This window comes from Antennarius striatus, chromosome 9, assembly GCF_040054535.1.
Source record: "Antennarius striatus isolate MH-2024 chromosome 9, ASM4005453v1, whole genome shotgun sequence".
NCBI classification, from domain to species: domain Eukaryota; kingdom Metazoa; phylum Chordata; class Actinopteri; order Lophiiformes; family Antennariidae; genus Antennarius; species Antennarius striatus.
Genome location: NC_090784.1, coordinates 13,026,112 through 13,044,122, shown reverse-complemented (window position 1 = coordinate 13,044,122; position 18,011 = coordinate 13,026,112). Strand labels below are relative to the sequence as shown.

The window sequence follows — 18,011 nt, the reverse complement described above, 5'->3', positions numbered from 1 at the left end:
TACTCTGAGGATGATTCAATCCAAATGTGACAGGGAGTCTGGTGTTGATTGTCCAAACGCAATTCTTGTGTTACTTCTCCAAATCCAGGAGTTGTGAATGGACATCATGCCCCCGACTCTCACTTACCACATTTTTCCTGATCAATAATTCAGCAATCAACATGGGACTTAATCCAATATCATGTACCTGATGCAAAGAAGGGATTGGTTTGTCACAAAGAAATTTAACTTGAAGCTGAAGATGTTGCTTCCTGACATTTGATTAAGAAAGGACTTATGGCTCCAACATATTTAGGTTTTGGTTTCTTAATATTAAAAACATTTTATCTTGAATCTTTTCAAACTAATACATCAGAAACAGTTAGCTTCCAGTGTCCTGAGTCCTCTTGTAAATTAATGCATCAGCAATGGAATGAATTGATTTTTATTGAACTGAGCTAAAACTGACCTATTTTTGTTTTGGGGTGTGAATATCTTTTTAAAGAAGTACGTAAGCATATGGGTACAAGTCATGTATGTAGCTGGCTGGACAAAAAGTGTCACTAGTATCTATAGCTATGTGTAAAGAAAATGATTATCAATGATGAGGGCACAGAGCCACGTGGCTTGGGTTGGTAAAAGTAATACTTAAATCCAGTTTCCTCCCACCTCCAGAAACATGCAGCTTATGTGAATTGGTCAGTTCCAAATTGTCTGTAAGTCTGTGTGTGTGTGTGTGTGTGTGTGTGTGTGTGTGTGTGTGTGTGTGTGTGTGTGTGTGTGTGTGTGTGTGTGTGTGTGTGTGTGTGTGTGTATATATATATACATACATACATATATATATATACATATACACACACACACACACACACACACACACACACACACACACACAAGAAACCTTATATATATATATATATATATATATATATATATAAGGTGGTTTCATAAACAGCATTTAAAATATGTTTATCCTGATATATTCCCACACCTATATTTTTTTTAAAGAATCAGTATTTTACATACTTTCAGAATCTAGTCATCAGGATGGAACTTCGCATTTCTTCACCAGTACATAAGTATACTATTTGCATTACTAAAATAAATAACCCTATCTAACAACTGAACATCAGTAAAGCTTGTAGTCATTGCAATGTGCTAACTGTAGATGTAGATTCGTAATGCATTCATCTGCAGTTTAGCTTTACTGTATTTTAAATTTCATTCATATTTTTTGCATGACTTTAATAAAGTACTGTATCCTGATACTTGTTAATGCAACTATTCACTGCACTTTATACCTGGCTTTTCATGTCTTAAAAAAATAAAGTTTCTTACCTACTGTTAGTGTGTCTTTATTATTTGTTCACTGGCTCTGCATGACTCTTGTATATCCTTCAAATGATCCAGATTTTTAAAAAAATTTAATTTCATAAAGCATTTGATCAATTTACATATGAATGCAAATAAACTGCACAGGACAGTTATAAATGTTTAAGGCATTAGTAATGTTATTCCAATGACATTCTAAAAATTCACTAAGGTGGAGAAATTGTGGGGTTTTTGGGGCTGTCGCACTCATAACAAACTGTAATAAGCCTACATTTGATTTCTTATAAATCACATGATTTAAGGGAAATCTGGCAGACTTGACCAATGAGAAGTGAGGGTTTGGTTACACATTGTGAAATAGAAGCAAACACTTTCCTTACCAAAAGCAAACCAACTATGGAAAAATAACTTTTTCAGACTTTCACTTTCACAGAGGGAGGGCAATGATTGAGAAATACATGGCTGGATGACTCATAAAACTGCAATCCATCAAAAGCCTGTGTCAGAACACAAAAGGAAAGTAAGCTGCACAATGAGGGGCCCTACTTTTTTCACAATGTTCCTAATCTTTACAATGGAATCAGAGTCTTCGCTGGACGACACGTAAGTCTAATTTGCATCAGTCTATATTATATAGTGAAAAATGAAATGAAAAGAAACTTTGTGTGGGAGGGTTTACTTTATATGCAGCATAATATATACTGTATATAGTTAAAGAATTTAAAATACAGTGGCAAAGTGCTTTATTCATCTGTGTGCAGATTCTTCATCTCATCCCCAGGAGTGTTTCACGTGGGCGTTAATAAGAGAGTTGTTGTTCAGATGGGAAAGCGCCATCTTAATCAGCCTGTCACACTCTACCTGGAGCGTGAGGTTGGCAGCATTGTCGTGTCTAAGAAGAAAACTGTTGTGTGTGCTGAGGAAGGAGAGATCAAAATGGTTGATCTCAAGGTAGGAGAAAGTAATCTGAATACAAAAGCTTATCCAGGACTGAGACGTTATTTAAAACAAAGATTTGCATCTTCATAGATAGAGAGAGACCTCATGCCAGAGCGGTCTAATCGTCCTGATCGGGGGCCTCCCTACCTTGTGCTGGTGGCAGAGAGCCCTTCCTTCAGTGGTAGGAAGAAAACCAGAGTGTTGGTATCAAATCGCCAGGGCAACATCTTCATTCAGACTGATCAGCCAATCTACAGTCCAACGCAGATAGGTAAAATCAAAAGTCAAACACCACCACAAGAAAAGGTTCCTGCTTTTTATTTTTAAAGCTATTTCTATGTGCGTTATTTTTATGTCTTCAAGTGAGATACAGGATGTTCACTCTGGACCACGCATTCAGGCCTAATGAGGGAGAGTTCCACATATCAGTGTTTGTGAGTGGATGCAATTGGTAGGAGTTTTTGAAAGATTTTGCAGAGTTATTTTCCTGATTAAGTTTCATGATCCATGTTTCATCATTTTAAGAATGCTGCTGGAAGCAGGATAATGACAACCTTTAAGACAGCAAAGGGAGGAATACTGCAAGGCACATTTCATATACCTGATGTCTCTAAGTATGTTAAATCAGACTTACAAGGAACTTCTATTTTAACATAACAACAAAATTTATGTTGACGTGACAACACAAATGTTTGTGTCCTTTGTTTGCAAAGACTGGGCATATGGAAGATCACAGCACATTTTGAAGATGATGTTGAAAATGTTGCTTCCCGAGATTTTAAAGTCCAAAAATTTGGTAAGCTATTTTGAACTGAAAAATATTTCATCTAATAGATGTTATATGTTTCTTCTAAAAAACATTTTTTATCGTTACACATTTTAGTTTTACCCAGTTTTGAGGTGAACATTGAAATGAAGCAGAACTATATTTTGTTGAAAGATGAACAGGTCGGTTTCACCATCTCAGCCAAGTAAGTCTTAATTCATTTTCAGTTAAACATGCTGTATGACCCAGTATCAAACCTGCATTAAAAGTTTCCCGCTTCATGGAGACACACAGACACACAGACAAAAAACACCTTATTAACTTGACATTAGCTTAGTATAAGCAGCTACTATCTAATCCTGTCATTTTTACCATCTTAATGAAAATTTAGGGAATGCTTCACAACTGGCTCCTAATAAAATTCTCACGTCTCAGTCAGTATGTGGCATATGCAGTTTTGATAAGGAAATCTGGGCCTTATATTTTACAATAGGCTGGTCATTTTCTTCCTCAAGCTCCACTGTTTCATTCAAAACACATGATTTTATCCAGGTATTCACATGGTGAGTACGTTAAAGGGGCTTACCACTGTCGATTTGGAGTGGTAGAAAAAGGAACAACCCCCAGACAAACAACGCATCCTGTCTTTATCAGAGGACTGGAGTTGATGGGTTCGGTAAGGCAACAGAAGCTGATTCTGCTATCTAAGATAAAGTTTTTAAAAGTCATCAGATTTTCCCATGTTTTTCAGGTCCTGAATGGCATTGCAGAAACTTCTCTTCAGACATCAGACTTAATTTTGTACCTCCAAAACCAGACAAACAGCCAAACCCTCTCTGAATTACAGCGCAAGGGATCACAACTCTACTTGGGAGTGTTTGTTACTAATATACAAAGTAAATTATTCACACAACATACCAAAAAAACACTGCCATGCTGCAAATTGAGGATGTTTTTGTGCAACAGCTTTTGTACTGTGAAGCAGTCTTTTGTTTTGTTTTTTTGTCCACACTGTACTCATGCATGGTGAGAAATGGCTTTTCAGCTAATTTCTGCATTTTATTATGTACACACAGAACACCGGGATAACATTATGACATGGCATTTTATAAGAGCTGAAGTATAAATCACACAACAAGCTAAAACAAAATATATTTAGAGTCTAACAAAACTTTTAAATATGCACAAATTAAACAGCTACTGAAATAAGCTAAAATTATCAATACAAACCTAACACTGTGCTGGAATAATTGCAAAATTTAAAATTCTGTTATTGCTGCTGTGCTTATTAGTGTCAAAATAGTAAAAATCATTATTACCAATAATTATTATTATTTTAGGGTAAACCATATATGATGTACCATCATTACTTTGGAGGGAGGTCAAATAATGAGAATAAAAAGAGGAAGAAGTTCTGGTCATGTTTTGGTTCCTTCTAATTTCCACATTTTTTCTTTAAGGTGGTGAGATGCAAGAGGCAGAAGTTTACATTCCTATCATTGCTCACAGATACACCATAGACCTCTCCCGAACCCGCTCACATTTCCTTCCAGGATATCCACTAGATGTGGTGGTACGTATTAGACCCACAAATATGTACAATGCTATGAATTTTAAATGTAAAACCTATTGTGTGCCCTTTTTTGCAGACCGTTGTGCGTCTTCCAGACGGCTCCCCAGCAGTTGGCGTACCAGTAAATATTCAGATCTCAACTTTACAGAAAAAATGGGAGGGCGTCACTGACCAAGAGGGGACAGTGTTTCCCGTATTTAATTTTCCCTCTGTAAATCAGATTGCTGTTGAGGTTGGTTGCTCCACTGATGAACCACTGCAATTTATCTGGATCTACTTTACTCTTTAACGCTCTGACTTCATTAGGTATCTGTAGATGGTCTCCAACAGAGGAAAATCATTCAGCGAGCTTCATCTCCAAGTAACAGTTACCTTTACCTGAATATCAAAAACAGGATTCACTCTGTGGGTGAATCATTAACTGTTGATTACAACACCCTCAGTGGCAACCAACTTGGGTTTATTTACTATATGGTGAGGCATATCTGAATGAATATGTTTTATTTTTTACACAAGATAAGTCATTTTTTTCTAACCAGTATTTCTAAATACAGGTTGTAAGCCGTGGCATCCTAATTAAAAGTGGTTCCCTCAAACTTCGTACGTCCATCAGAAACAACCTGGAGATAACTTCTGATATGGTGCCATCCTTCCGACTGATTGGTTACTTCTATGACCAGGGTGGTAACATCATTGCTGACTCAGTATGGGTCAATGTCAGGGATGAATGTGAGATAAACGTCAAGGTGAGTAAACAGAAAAGATAAGACAGGGAAGAGGGGAAGAGCAAACAAGCATAGTCTAACCTATGATCTGTGTGTGTGTGTGTGTGTGTGTGTGTGTGTGTGTGTGTGTGTGTGTGTGTGTGTGTGTGTGTGTGTGTGTGTGTGTGTGTGTGTGTGTGTGTGTGTGTGTGGGAATGGGCACACTATGATTAGTTTCACATTTTATGTAGATATGATGGGAAGTGAATCCTGATCTGTATTGTTGAAGTTATTGTGGGTTCAAATACTGAACTTGTGTTTACAAGTACTTTATATATTTAGATGGCTTGTTTAGTTGGGTTGGTTGAACTAACCTTAACTTAACTTAAAAACTTAAATCTCTAAAATAACATTCAGGTTGAAAGAAAAGGATCATTTGAACCTGGAAAGCAGTCTACACTAGAGTTTGATTTACATGGTCGGAAAGCCAGAGTGGCTTTGCTGGCAGTGGATAAGGCCTTCTACGCTCTCCATGTCAATAATAAACTCACTGCCAAACAGGTAATGCATTTTGATGATCCGTCTACATGAAGTGTCTCCAACAAAATGTTTAAATGCTTTTATTTAACCCATTACAAAACAATAAAGACCAGCCCATTTTTCAGGTGTTTTCCTCCATGCAATCATACGATGTAGGTTGCTCACACAGCGGAGGATCTGACCCTGGATCAGTGTTAACAGATGCTGGCCTGTCCTTTGTATCTCAGTCCCAGTCAATGTCAAAAAGGAGTAAGACAAAAGCACATTTTCTTTCATTTAAATCCACTGAAATATACTCTCAAGAACTACTAAAGAATGTTAAATATAATTTTAAATACATCTCATCACATCAGCAACAGTAACACCTCACTTATACTGCATTCATTCATTAATCTTCTTAACTGCTGTTTCTGCTTTGGAGGGTCTGGGGTTTGCTGGGTCCTATCCCAGCGGATTTACGGGCGAGAGGCGGGGTACACTCTAGGCACGACCTTTTGAAAACAGATATGAAATGTCAAATGATTAATCAGCACAAAATATGGCAACTGTAGTGGAGGTTGCGATGATATACTGTACCTAGAAACATAAAGCAAAAGCGAAGGTAATTATGTATTTGGTGGTGAATGAGGATGAAAAGTTCGGTTTGATTTTTCATTTTACTGCCCTTTTTCTTTTTCTTTGTTTCCACACACACCCTTAATGTGTGGAACTGGATTGTACTTACAGTGTCCCCACCATATATGTTGGTATTACATTGTAATTTCATCAAGCCACAGTTTGGCCAGTTAAGCTGAATGTATTAATACTGAGTATACATGGTTTTCACAATACAGGAATTACAGACAGATAGCTTTGTTTTTTGTATAGTTATTTTAAGATTATGATGGTTTTGATGCAAATCAACAGAGAATAGATGTCTGCTGAAAACAGTATGGGCCCTGGTCAAGATCAGAACAAACAAATTAGAATTTCGATAGAAATCTTGATTCCAGAAATTGCAGTTAAGAGAATGATCATAATAATCCAGCCCATACTGTAATTACTTACCTCTGACTCTTTTTTAACAAATAACATGTTATTACAAGAATTTTGTCTTGTTAGCACATTTCTACCTAAAAGACTATGACAACATTGACTGACAAAATGTACTAATTCCTGCTATACAACTTTTCCAGGTTTTGAGTGTGAGTCATCTGCACGGCACACACGCTCTGTGGACCTTCAACAGGAAATGGCGTCTTTAAGTAAGATGAGTCTGACATTTCAACTCTGATCTGACATCATGTAAAGTACACCTATGGTAACCCAACTGTGCTTTCAATGTCGCTTTCAGAATCTACATTTTATGATGAAAAGCAGAGAGAATGTTGCATTCAGGGATTTTCTCTCATCCCCATGAAGCTAACATGTGTTCAAAGAGCAGAAAGAGTCTTTCTGTTGGAAGGAAATTCTTCTTGTACAGATGCATTTTTAGAATGCTGCCTGAAAGGAGAGCGTCTCCGACGACAAAAGATTCAAGAGGATGCTGAGAAAGGATTTAGCAGGAGTGAGATGAAATTGTCTTGAGAACATTAAATTCTTTATAGACTGACTTCTACAGCATTTGAATAGCTGTGACATTATTTGTGGGTTGAGTGACTAAACTTCAATCTCTTACTTGTTTGAAGCAAATACAGCTGATATTGATGAATTCTTCTTGGACACAGCTGCTCAGTACATTCGCAGATTTTTCCCCCCAAGTTTTGCCTTCACAGAATTTGATATAAACAGAAAAGGAAGGTAAGAGACTCAACAACAAATGGGTAACGTTTTTCTGCCTGAATTTTACAACCCTCATATCCCTACTTTCATTTATATCCTTTGGCTTTGTTGCTCTTTGTTTCTTCTAATGTTTCTTCTAGTGTAAATGCGAGAATTTCTGTGAATCCAGTTCAATACACCAGCATAAATCTACAGTATAAAGCAAGAGCAGCTAAAACCTTTGTCACACAACCAGTGAATTTATTTTATTTAAAACACCTAGGTATTATTTGGCCTTACCCGATTCCATCACTACTTGGGAGATACAGGTGATCACCTTGTCTGCAGACACTGGTAATGACAGTCTCAACCGCACAGATGCATATTGGACTGAAAAACTTCTTATTGAAACAATTAGTTTATGCTGTTATTTATTCAGGTTTCTGCGTTGTTGAGCCAACTGACCTCAGAGCATTTAAGAATCACTTTGTGTCATTGAGATTGCCTTACTCAGTGAGGAAATATGAGCAGATATCTATTTCACCCGTTATCTACAACTATGGCCATAAAGAGCTACAGGTAAATATAACCTATTTAAACTTGCACTTCAAACTACATCACTAACTACATCACAGATTAGACTTGTTGATGTTCTCATTCTCTGTGATCTCCCCCATTTTTATAGGTGGCAGTTCATATGGAGCAAACTAAGGGGCTCTGCTCCCCTGGCTCAGCCACCACTAAAGCTTTTGTGAATATAACTATAGAGCCACAGTCTTCCCAGTTTGTCTCCTTCTCAGCTGTACCCATGGTAACTGGATCAATCCCCATTACAATCCGTCTTTATGATATAAAAAATAAATTTGGAATAGATGCCATTCAGAAGTTGTTAAAAGTGTGGGTAAGTAAATGTTCTTTCAGACATTGGCCTGCTTGATGAAATTAATTTGGACCTTACATATAGAGCTCAAAAATCATATTAGATTCTGCTTGCCTTTGTAAAATATTTATCATAATTGATGAATTCTTTCATTTCACTGTTTTGTTTTTTGAATTGATAACTTACTGGTAACAATAGCCTTTTAATTTTTTTTACAAACTAATTGTTATTGTGAATAGATAATAATTGTGATCTATGGAAGCAGTTCTCTTCTTACAATTATGATTTATTTATAATAATAATTTATTTATCATAATGGCGATCATTGTAAGACTACTACTTTATTATCTCTCTATTAACACAATCTTTATTATCATTCCTTTTGTTACTTGTGTTTATCAAACATCAGTAGTGCATTGTCACCATAGATCATGTCCATAAAATGATGGCAACTCAAAAATGTAATAAACTCAGTTAAAGGAGTATTTATCTAATCTAGTTGAAAGCATCTTTGAAAAATGTTCACATATTTTGATTTGTAAGGGAGGGGGACATATCATAACTCGGCTCTCATTTTTCTCATGTTTTAGACAGAGGGAATAGAAACGAGAATGGAAGAAACCCACACATTTAAATTAGATGGTGAGTTGTTTCAATATGACTTAATTGTATTTGCTTGATAGTTTTTATTTTTATTCTTGAAAATACTTTGTATTTACATTTGCTTCGAGTAACTTTTATCTTTCTGTCTCACTAGGCAGGAGCACAAATACTTTCACCATTGACGGCTCTCTACCAGTTGACGCAGTCCCAGAATCCAACTCCAATATTTTCATCTCAGCTGAAGGTACCATTTGTGCTGTGAGACATGGAGATATACAGTAATTCACACATTAGAATGAAGTGCCTTACCTGTTTCTGCATTTCTCATTTTATAGGGGATGGATTTGGCATTTCACTTGCAAAGAGCCTTTTGTCTCCGCAGAAGGTTTCCAGCATGATCGTCCTGCCTACTGGATGTTTGGAACAAACAATGTCAAAACTGGCCCCTACAGCTTCAGCCATCCGCTACCTTGACCTGAGTAACCAGTGGTTTGATCTGCCTGTTGGTGCCAGGGATGAGGCGCTTGATAAACTTGAGGACGGTAAGACTCATGTCAAGCATATAATTGTGTGACTGATTTTTTAAAAATCTGTTTCAAATGTACAAAATCAAGTTTTTTCTGTAACATGAGGTACAGATGTGGAGTGAATTAAAAAAGGTTTGAGCCAAACAATAACTCTGAAATAAAATCTTTTCTTCTTACCTCATTAAATATTAATGCATTGCAATTTTTTTCTGCACTTTTCAACATGTATTTTACTTTATTTTAGACTGGATTTGACATTTTTCAAGACTTTTTTCACTTGCGATCTTGCTTGCATAGCCAGATATTTGCGTTATTAAAATGATATGTTCTTCACAGATGAAGTGTATACAGTATTTGTTGTATTTTAGTTGCTCTTTCTGAAGTACAGTCCTTTGATGAATTTAATGGACTAATTCTAACAAAGAGACCTTTTTTGCCAGGTTTTATTCATATTACAGGTAAAAGAAAACCAAATGGAGCCTATGGTACACTGATGCCCTCACCATATAGCAATTGGTGAGTATTTGCTTATGTTGTCAGGATGTTACCCCAGTATCTGGCATTATAAATCACCTTTTTGTCTTTCTTGCTCTCAGGATGACTGCCTTTGTAGTGAAAGTGCTATCACTAGCAGCGGAGCGTCAGACAGTGTCTGTGGAACAACAGGGCAGGAAAGCTAGATTTGTACCGATAGAGGACATCAGGCACCCAGTCCGTTACTTGCTTTTAGTACAGGAACCTGATGGGTCATTTGGTGATCCACATCCAGTACTACACAGAGGAGTTATGGTAATGTCTGTTGCATACATTTTAAAGCATATATACTTATCTGAATAGAATTAGATCCGTCAACAAACTCAAGGATATGGATAAAATGTAAATATTGCTTCTGTGTGTTAAATACAGAACAACAAAGACCAAAAAGCATCCATGACAGCTTTCATAACTCTTGCGCTCCAACGTTCTCTTCGGTTCCTGACAAATGAAGGGAAAACTAACACGGTGAGATAAAAACACTTGTTACCCTTGGTCATAACACTGACAACACTTTTGTTATCGCTCAGTCCTGCCGTTAACATCTGACAAGAAAAATATTTTGTAGGAAATTGACTGTCTTTTGATTTAACATATTTATCCCAGATGAACTGTGGTGATTATTCTTGCTTTGTTTTGATTCTCCTATGCCACTAGAAGGTCAGATTGTGAGCATGGTGAGCACTTTAGCATGGTGACTGTAATATTAAGCCTAAATTGCAAAGAGCTTCAAGTGACGTTGTCAACTTGTTTTTGTACAGGTAGTCTTCAATATATGAACATTCAGCTCACGAACATTCCAAAATACTGACAAACACGTGCTGCTGCATTTGCACATCTCCATCACTCGTCTCACCCTCTTGTTGTTTGTTGTTGTCTCTGTGAGCACTTTAGAGCGTCAGGCTTCTCCCTTGGATACTTTGCTGTTAATCATGGATGATAAAACAAAGTCTAGTAAAAATGTTAGTAGCAGTGACAATATTTCATATGACAACTCTGCCTCTGACCAACAATAACTCCCTCCTCCTCCTGTTCCTGTGCTCTAAAGGTAACATGCTACATGCTGCAGTATCATTCCTTGAAGTTTTTTTTCTTTTTCTTCACTTCAAGGATTAAATTATAAAGAAAAAAATTGAAGTAAAATAATCTGAATTAAAATGTATATGTTATGAGCCAAGAGGCAAAAGCAAGGCCAAGACCTCGGATGCAGAGTACAAGAGCAAACAGTTTATTAAACACAAAGTAACAACAGAAAATCACTATTCGGGGAGACGCTTGACTAACAAAGTAACAACAGAAAACCATCTGACAGTATGCATAGACCACCATGACATTATACATAGAATTTTTAACATGATTATTATGTTTTTATTCTTATTTATAGTACAGTGAAAATATATTACGGTATGAGCTTTTAACAGTTTTGCAGTAATTTTAGGAGTCCAATATATATGGCGGACAGATGTAAAGTCTTATATGTAGCTATCTCGTCTTCAGTCACTTGTTCCACATCGTGGGTAACGGGGGTTGCTATGAGCAAATAATATGATATTATATTTAAATTCTGATTTATTGTCCAGAAACATGATATTCTAGGCTTTTAGTGGTTTTCCAGTGATTTTATGATTCCAGTATTTGTGGGGGACAGAAATAAATTTGAGTGAAATGACGTAAACCTGATTTTTATTTTTATGTGTTTTTATTTTGTTTGTTTTTTGTTTTTAAACCAGCGTATAATCGAGAATGACAACTGGAAACAACATGTACCTGTATTTCAATTTATTATGTGTTTTTTTTATGTTTTGTAATTGTTTCTGGAAAATCCTTGGGAATAGTACTTCCATACATAGAGTAGTTGTGGCATTTAAATGACCTTGCATTTATAGATTAAAATTTAATAAATAATGACTTAAGCACAACTCAACTTACGAAGAAATTCTTGTGACCAATTGTGTTCATATGTTAAGGACTACACGGATTTTCTAATTCAGCGCAATTTAGTACACTAAAATGAATTCACAGAGCCAAATGCATGAGCAAAATTTCATCAACAATGTTTTATTGTGTTTTACCAGGAAACAAGCATTTTGAGATCAACATCTTATCTTCTGTCACACTTTGAGAAGCTTCAGCATCCCTATGCTGTTGCCATTACAGCCTACTGCCTCACAGTCTGCCTGCCAAATGGAACAGATCATTCTTCCATCTGGTTAAAACTTCAAGCACTGGCAACTGAAGGCATGTCCAAACAAACAGAATGGTTCAGATATGGATAAAGCATTTCATTTCATATTTGGCTAAACGTTTATACAGGATATATGACTTTTTACTACTAGCCTTTTTTTATTTATCAGGGAAAAATAGCTGTTATCTGTGGACAGCTGATGCCAACCCACAGAATTCAGATGCCATTACAGTAGGAGCTACAGCCTATGCTCTCCTAACTGCTGTGGAACTTCAGCATACCATGTGGGCAGACAAAACTGCTTGCTGGTTAACATCCCAAGAAAACTATTTGGGAGGATTCAGATCAACACAAGTGAGTTGAGTGTTTGACTGAGAACTGATTGAATCCAAATTACCCCACTTTTGGACACGTTGATGCCCTGTCATCTTCTGCTTATTTCTTCACCATATAGTACAGTCCAGAGCAGAGATCTTTCAATTAGACATGCAATTGTTTTATTTTATTTGTTCACTTTGTCCAGGATACCTTCAATGCATTGGAAGCCCTTGCAGAGTATGAGCTAAAGAGATCGGTCCATCCTGAAGCAAATCTAATAGCAGAGTTCACGGTCGCAGGAAAGAGTGATATTATAAAAATTGCACTTGAAAAAAGGAAAGACAAGGTGGAAAAAGATCTTAAGGTATGATGGTGTAGTATTACCTTAATACATAAATGATCAGATAAATGTGTATTCTCATTCTTAAACTACTTCTTTTATCTTTTGTCCCAGAAATTTATTGGGAACAACATTCATGTTAAATTGACAGGAAATGGCAATATCAAGTTAAAAGTGAGTTTGATTCATATCTGCAAGAATGCCAAGGCAAGGTCCTGATTGGCACTAAATCATCAATTCATCTGACAGATTTTAAGAGCTTACCATTTGCTGGAACCAAGGGATGATTGCAATGAAGTGGCTATCAGTGTAACAGTGGAGGGGAAAGTTAAGTATACTGGTGAGCTTCTGTCACAACCAAATCACAACACCAAATGGAATGCTGATAAAAGCTGAATAGTTGCATTAACCTCTGTCTCCCTAGAGGCTATCGTTGAAAATTATGAGGACTATGATGTATACAGTGACAACAACGATGCAGATACACAAGTACCGCACTCAGAGATTGAGTCAATTGATGCTCACTCCCGAAACAGAAGAGATACTATTAACATCAATTCAGAAGAGACTGTCACCTACAGAGTCTGCGTTAGGTTAGTTAAGGAGAGTCATGTCACAGAATTTGTTCATTAGAAAATGAGCTTTGCAAAAAAATATTCAAATCTGATTCTGTGTCTTTCACACCCTATGTTTGTAATTGTTTCCCGTGTGTATCCAAAGCATGCGCAGAAATCTCACAGGAATGGCCATTGCTGACATCACACTTCTCAGCGGATTTGAGGCTTCAACTCAAGACCTAGACATGGTGAGACTTTCTCAGCCTCCTATTCAATGCGGTCATCCTCGGGATGAAATGGGACAATCTATCTTGGGCAGTTCATGTCATCAAAAACAAAGTACAAACTTGTACAGATCAAAACGAAATGTAATGACTATAACTTCTGCTCACTGAAGGAGAGGTACGAGGTATGACACTTGTGCCCTTACGTCTTCATACGGGGGGACCTCTGTTCATTCCGTCAATGTAGATTTCTTGGACTCAGCCAGCCAACCAACAAGTGCAAGATGAGAGAATGATTACATGTGGTCACTACATCAAAGTCAATTTGACAGGCTGATAATGCAGCCAAAAAAAACCTTAATTGTGGACATAAAGAAACCATGTCCAGGACTCTTCAAAGAATGACATCCACAATTTAGCACTGAAATAGGAGCACATTGTGTTCCTGACACCATTGAATGTCCACCACTTATATCCATTTAACATGTAGGCATGGAGCCGCAACAGCTCTACGTACAGATGCTGGTCACTTGGGAGCCACCGTAATTAGGGAGCGGTTATCAAATTTAGGGAGACAGCTAACAGCTGCAGGTGGTTGATATAAAACCTGTGTTTGTGGTAACAACTAGACTAAGTCCCCAAATATCACACGGAGGCCCCCCAAACTCCTCAGACATACGGGGACATACTTTATGGCGGTACATCTCATGCAAAAAAAAGCCACATGCCTGAGTACAGGGTCAAGTAGAAGACTTTTCTTCACCTGTTTGAGTTTAGAGCTCGCACTTCGTCAAGAAACTGAGCTCAAAATTAGTGCTCCACAGAAGTGGTAGTTGTGAACACCAGCAAGAGATCCTAATCTAATTTCAAGAAGCAGTAGGCCAAAGCAGTACAGCAGTCTAACTAAACTGAACTAACTGAAATTGTACCTATTAGCAGAATTATTGCACTTTACACTTATGTTTTTGAAATGTGATTGAACAATAAGTTGTATAATACTGTGTCCATTTAAACAAAACTACATTTACTTGTCTAAGCAACAATAGACAAATGGTCTTACAAGTCTTTTTTTCTTCTACTGTTCTATCCTACCAGCTGAAAGCAGAACCTGAACAATACATTACCCATTATGAAGTCTCATATGGAAGAGTGCTGCTTTATTTCAATGAGGTCAGGCTGAACCCTGTTGGCATATATTAAAATGTCATATGTCCAGGGCTTTAATATTTTTTGTCTCACTTTAGCTCTTTAAATCAAAAGAATGCATTAGCTTCAGTGCAGTGCAAAAAGTACCAATTGGCCTTCTGCAGCCCGCTCCAGCTGTGTTCTACGATTATTACGAACCAAGTAAGTTTTTATCATTTTTTTATAATAAAACTATCATGTTTGTTTAATCTATAAGGAATTCGTTCAATGTTTTTGCTTTCCTTGCAGACATTAAATGCACCGTGTTCTACTCTGCTCCCCAAAGAAGCAGAATGATCTCCAAACTGTGCTCACAGGACGTGTGCCAGTGTGCAGAAAGTAAGTCATTACACCACGACCAGAGATCAATGTAGTTTTAAGTCCCTGTGAAAAAACTTACACATTGTTCATTTTCTTTAGGGCCATGTCATAAAATCCAAAACACGTTCCAAAGACAAAAGGATCAGAGAATCACAGATAATCGCTTAGAACATGCTTGCTTTTTCCCCACAGTGGATTATGGTCAGTACTGCACACAATATACAGTATTATACAAATGTAAATAATTATTGTACTATTTATGAAATTCCTTCTTCCATCCACTGATGTTGTACCAAAATTATGCAAAACAACACTTCTGGTTAACAAGAAATGTTTTATTTCAGCATATGTTTGTGAAGTCATCAATATTGCTATGAAGAGTAACTTTGAGCTCTACAATATGATGGTGAAGAAGGTACTCAAATCAAGTAAGCAGAGAGTAATGTCAGTGTTACGATGCTAAACTTCTGCTTATGCTCAGATCTGGTGTATATCTTATGGCCATTCTCTGTCTACTAGATGGAGATATGCTTGTCAATGTGAATTCTACTCGGATTTTTGCTAAGAGACGTCAGTGCAAAGGACATTTAGACTTGAGAAGACAGTATCTCATCATGGGGAATGATGGCTCCACAACTGACTCATATGGAATGTAGGTATTTTCACTAACCCTGAAGTGTACCTTCAAATTTATTGCTTCTTATTTTATTTATTCCAATTTTTGAAGGATGCAGTATCTGTTGGAGTCAGACACCTGGGTTGAAAGAAAGCCTATTGATGATGAATGTAAAGGATCTGCACATGGAATAGCTTGCAAAGGCTTTACTGATTTTGTGGAAACATACGACACTTATGGCTGTACACAGTAAAACAGCAATTTGTCATCCTCATTGAAGTAAATCAAGAAGAGGAAAAAGAGAATCAAAAAATGAATTGCACAAAATTGGTTGAAGACATTTCTCCTCTCATCCAACAGGCTTCCTCATTTCAGTTCAGTTCAGTTTAAGAACTGAAAAAGCTGCTTGGATGAAAGCTTAAAACATCAACCAACTAGTTGATTCTAGTTTATTCTTTTTTTGCTCTTCTTAAGCAATCTGTTTCATTTAACTTCTGATTTTTAACTAGTTTTTTTTTTTTTTGGTTAATTGCTCTCATTTCTCATAAGATCTTCATTCATCTCAGTGCTGAGAGATATTGAAAAATGCTTGAAATCATAAATCATGTGTCGTGAAAGCTGTGAAACTGTATCACTGATATCTCATAATGTAAGCATTAATAAATTTTTACACCAGCTTCCGATTAAAACAACACCTCTTATGTTTGGTTTTTATAGTGCTAAAGTGTTTGTTTTTGCACTGAGAAGATACATGTTTACTGAGGTAATAATTGTCAAAGGATTGTAACAGAGTAACAGAGAAAAGACAAACACTGCTTGGCAAAACTATCATCCATTCTTTCATGTCTGTTTTTAAAATAGTGTTATTCAATTTGGTGTACTGCTTCGATTTAGCGCTCCTGCTGATTACATTTAAAATTAGTAGTTTTATTCCTTTCACTGGCAGTAAAGGATGTAAGAAGGGGCTCTGTACTGAAAGCAACCCCCCTCAAAGTTACTTTCACCCACCCCTTACCTAACATCTACAAGATGAGGTAGAGAGGAGAGGTGATGTGGTTTTAACTTAGATGAGTGCATACACATAAAATGGCATAACACTTGCCTCCAGTGTTGTTACACGATGAAAGTCATCACCTCATAGGATAAAGTTTTCTTCTCAAATGTACACTAATTTTGCCACATACTGCAGAAGATACTAAAGTATAATTAGATACACTTATATAATTAAAAATCGAATAAGAGTTTAGGAGATGCAAAGAAAGGTAATGGGATAAAATGAGGAAGAGTGGGAGGGAGCATTGCAGTAGAAGGGGGGGCTGGGTGGAGAGGTGAGGAACAAGCAAGGGCTTATGTGCCTATATTATTCTAATCTCTGAGGCCCAGTCCAATGTAAGCAACATGGGAGTACTGACCATCACTTCAATCACAGCCTGATCAATGCTTGCACTGTTTCAGCTTTTGCCATTAGACATTTCATTAAATGTGAACCAATGAAAGGTAAATAAATATGCAGACTTCGGATTACTTTAGGACACCAATAGGAGCCAATAGCAAGGACACATTCAGAAAAAGTTTCTTTTTAATGTTGCCTTTTCAAGTTAATCGATACCTTGACATAGCCAAAGAAAGTATGTTTATATATTGTGCAAGATTGTGAATTTTTTTATCTTAACAAAGGTTGATGGTAGTGAGTTTTGTTCTTTTAAACTTTTGGATTTAATAAGGAACTTACTGTAATGGTCACATATTCCACGAGTGCATGCGTCTTCTCACATACCAAAGTTGCTTGATCATCAGTTGTGAAACTAGCTGGGGTGGTTGTGAAATGTACAACCAGGTGTATTTTGTTAGGTGTGCATTAGTCTCATTTGCCGAAGGTGTTTCTGCAGCTCTCATTCCAAAGGCCAACACAGGGTCAGCAGATTGAGGGTGGTCTATGGTGAAAAAAGGAAGGGAGTCAAGGCTAAGATGATGCTTAATGTTACCAGCAGATGGAAGCACTGATGGAGGGGGACCACCCACTCAGGGGTCCACAGTACACTCACAATTACCTTTTGTTTTTCAATTCATATCAGATGACTTATTACAGTTGGTTTTTTTCCACAGCATATAATTTTACAAGTGGCAAGTCACTTTTGCACACACAAG

The 18,011-nt window shown here is 36.9% G+C and overlaps 1 protein-coding gene across 2 annotated transcripts; it reads left to right on the top strand.

The window, feature by feature from the left end:
- The first annotated feature begins 1,791 nt into the window (after window positions 1-1,791).
- On the top strand, window positions 1,792-16,555 carry c4b (complement C4B (Chido/Rodgers blood group)). Of its 2 annotated transcripts, XM_068324342.1 has the most exons (41): window positions 1,792-1,914; window positions 2,073-2,262; window positions 2,341-2,521; window positions 2,614-2,684; window positions 2,776-2,864; window positions 2,964-3,046; window positions 3,134-3,221; window positions 3,569-3,692; window positions 3,768-3,912; window positions 4,477-4,589; window positions 4,666-4,821; window positions 4,896-5,063; window positions 5,144-5,335; window positions 5,711-5,854; window positions 5,959-6,082; window positions 7,009-7,077; window positions 7,167-7,379; window positions 7,501-7,612; window positions 7,857-7,927; window positions 8,013-8,152; window positions 8,259-8,474; window positions 9,044-9,095; window positions 9,211-9,300; window positions 9,392-9,598; window positions 10,024-10,099; window positions 10,180-10,372; window positions 10,490-10,585; window positions 12,193-12,355; window positions 12,472-12,656; window positions 12,826-12,984; window positions 13,075-13,134; window positions 13,210-13,300; window positions 13,385-13,553; window positions 13,681-13,765; window positions 14,837-14,911; window positions 14,986-15,088; window positions 15,176-15,265; window positions 15,347-15,448; window positions 15,592-15,675; window positions 15,767-15,899; window positions 15,975-16,555. In XM_068324342.1, the coding sequence occupies exons 1-41, from the start codon at window positions 1,844-1,846 to the stop codon at window positions 16,114-16,116; spliced, it is 5,115 nt and encodes a 1,704-aa protein (XP_068180443.1). In that variant the 5' UTR covers window positions 1,792-1,843; the 3' UTR covers window positions 16,117-16,555. The 2 variants fall into 2 exon arrangements, with proteins under 2 accessions (XP_068180443.1, XP_068180444.1); XM_068324343.1 differs by lacking the exons at window positions 13,681-13,765; window positions 14,837-14,911; window positions 14,986-15,088; ... (3 more) ...; window positions 15,767-15,899; window positions 15,975-16,555 and having other exon boundaries at window positions 13,387-13,529.
- The last annotated feature ends 1,456 nt before the right edge of the window (window positions 16,556-18,011 follow it).